This window comes from Mandrillus leucophaeus, unplaced genomic scaffold, assembly GCF_000951045.1.
Source record: "Mandrillus leucophaeus isolate KB7577 unplaced genomic scaffold, Mleu.le_1.0 Scaffold389, whole genome shotgun sequence".
Classification (NCBI taxonomy): Eukaryota; Metazoa; Chordata; class Mammalia; order Primates; family Cercopithecidae; genus Mandrillus; species Mandrillus leucophaeus.
In genome coordinates, this window is record NW_012104131.1 from 2,433,911 (window position 1) to 2,436,000 (window position 2,090).

A 2,090-nucleotide genomic window follows, 5' to 3' on the forward strand; every position below is an offset into this window, starting at 1 on the left:
AGTATACTGTAAGAAGACAAAGAAAGGCAGAAGCATGAAAACTGGTAAGGAGGCTAGTAAAATAATTTCAGTGTGAAATATTATAACATCATTTGAAGTATAAGTCATCCTGAAGTTTTTTTGTATTTGTATTGTGATTTATTTTTATTTTTACATGGTTTTATGGAGAGTATTAACTCAAAATCATTGTCATTGAGGTAGTATTTATGTTTAAGTAAAGTTTATAATTAAATGCTGGGCTATTTAGTGTGTCACCAATGTGTTACTTATACCTGTAATATTTAATATTTATTGTGTTTTAGTTGATCCTGAAAATGTGTTTATTGGTCGCCACTTCATTATTGGGCTTTCCACAGTTACCTTTACTCTGCCTTTATCCTTGTACCGAAATATAGCGAAGCTTGGAAAGGTAATTTTTACATTTTAAATTGTCATAGGAAAGTACCTTGTTGCCTGCAGTAATCTACTGTCTACTTGACAAAGTTCTTAATTACAGTATTCATCTTTAGTTTCTTCTAGTTTATTTAATGGTTATGCTAGAGTAAACTGTTTGAATCATTAGTTTGTGAGAACTGATGGTTAAATAGTTGATGAGTATGAACTAAATATATTCTTCCTTTTTCTTTTTTAAGGTAGATACCCTGATGTCAGACAACACATTTTAAATTTAGAAAATATAAATAACTATATTTAAAGCAAATCTAATTTATTGGAAAAGTGTTCCATCTTTTGTGTAGGTAGTTTAAACAATTTAAAATTAAGAAGCAACAATGAATCACTTCAATGGCTTAAAATATATTTATTTGTAAATTACAATGTCTATTGTGCTTATTTTTCATCCAATGAATTTGATTTTCAATGTGTTGACTGGTCAATTTTTGAGAATTTTGCCAATATTTATGATTCGTATTACTAAAGAGGAATACTGAACTCTTCTAATGAAAACAATTAAATAATTACTCAGTTCACTACAGATACTCATTTGCACTTACTCTCAAGGAATATTTGTATTTTACCCAAAATATTATTGGTACTATGTCTACATAATGCCAAACATTCTGACAAGATATTTTTTTAAAGAGTTATTTATATAATATTTTTATATTCTATTTTGAAAAATCCAACATTTGACTGAATTTTACTTTTCACTGTGATGTTTGATGTTGTGTATCCAGTTATGAAGTTCATCCTTCCAGGTAGAGCTGAGGGTAGACATAATATTTCAGAGTATTCTGACCATCCCTAATAGCCATCCAGAAACAAACAAGTCTGTATCAAAACATGCCTTTTTGTGAATTATATAAAATGTTTGAACTATTTTCCGTTTCACATATTCAGTGTACACATAAATGTTAACTTCTGAGCAGAGAGCGAGGCGTTCATAAAAGGAAGGCTATTCACATTCTGTCATATTATTAATACCTGGGCACTTTTTCCTAAATCCTCCTTAAAAGTGTCATATTGAGATAGCTAAATAAATCACTCAATGAGCAAAGCAGAGTGGTTAGGAGCCCTAATCTGCAGTCAGGCTGCTTGTATCTGAGTTCCCTCTCTGCCACATTCCAGCTGTGTCACCTTGGGGATGTTGTTTAATCTCTCTCTCCCTCAGAAGATAAGCCAATTCCTAATAGAAACTTCTTTCTAGTTAAAAATTAACAACTTAGAAAACAAGGTTAATGAGACTCACATAAAATACAAGCAGTTTTATATTTATTTTTTCTTATCAGAGAAAGGATCCATAATGTGCTTATTCATTTAAAAATATTAAGACTAGACACACACAAACCTAGCATAATGAGTGCACAGGGCACAAACACACACAGACCAGTTTATATTTTAACCAGTTGACATAATGACAGAACAGAGAAGAAGAAGCAAAACAGGCCTAGAAACACAGACCAAAGGGCAAAACCATGTAGGAAAAGTAGAGCTGGAGAGCAGAGAGGAAAAAACTGAGGTACTCCTCCTCAAAAAAATAAATAAATAAAAATAAAAATAAATTTAAAAAGGAGAGGGAGGAATGTGTGTGATGTTGGAAGAAAGAGAGTAAGACAAGTAGAAGCAGCAATTATAGATAGTGAAAAAGCACA

The 2,090-nt window shown here is 31.2% G+C and overlaps 1 protein-coding gene across 1 annotated transcript in view; it reads left to right on the plus strand.

Moving 5' to 3' along the window:
- SLC38A11 (solute carrier family 38, member 11) overlaps positions 1-2,090 on the plus strand; it is a 61,619-nt gene that overhangs the window by 22,388 nt on the left and 37,141 nt on the right. The window contains exon 5 of the mRNA XM_011991012.1: positions 303-409. Within this exon, the coding sequence (XP_011846402.1) occupies positions 303-409 (107 nt within the window). The remainder of the gene's footprint in view (positions 1-302; positions 410-2,090) is intronic.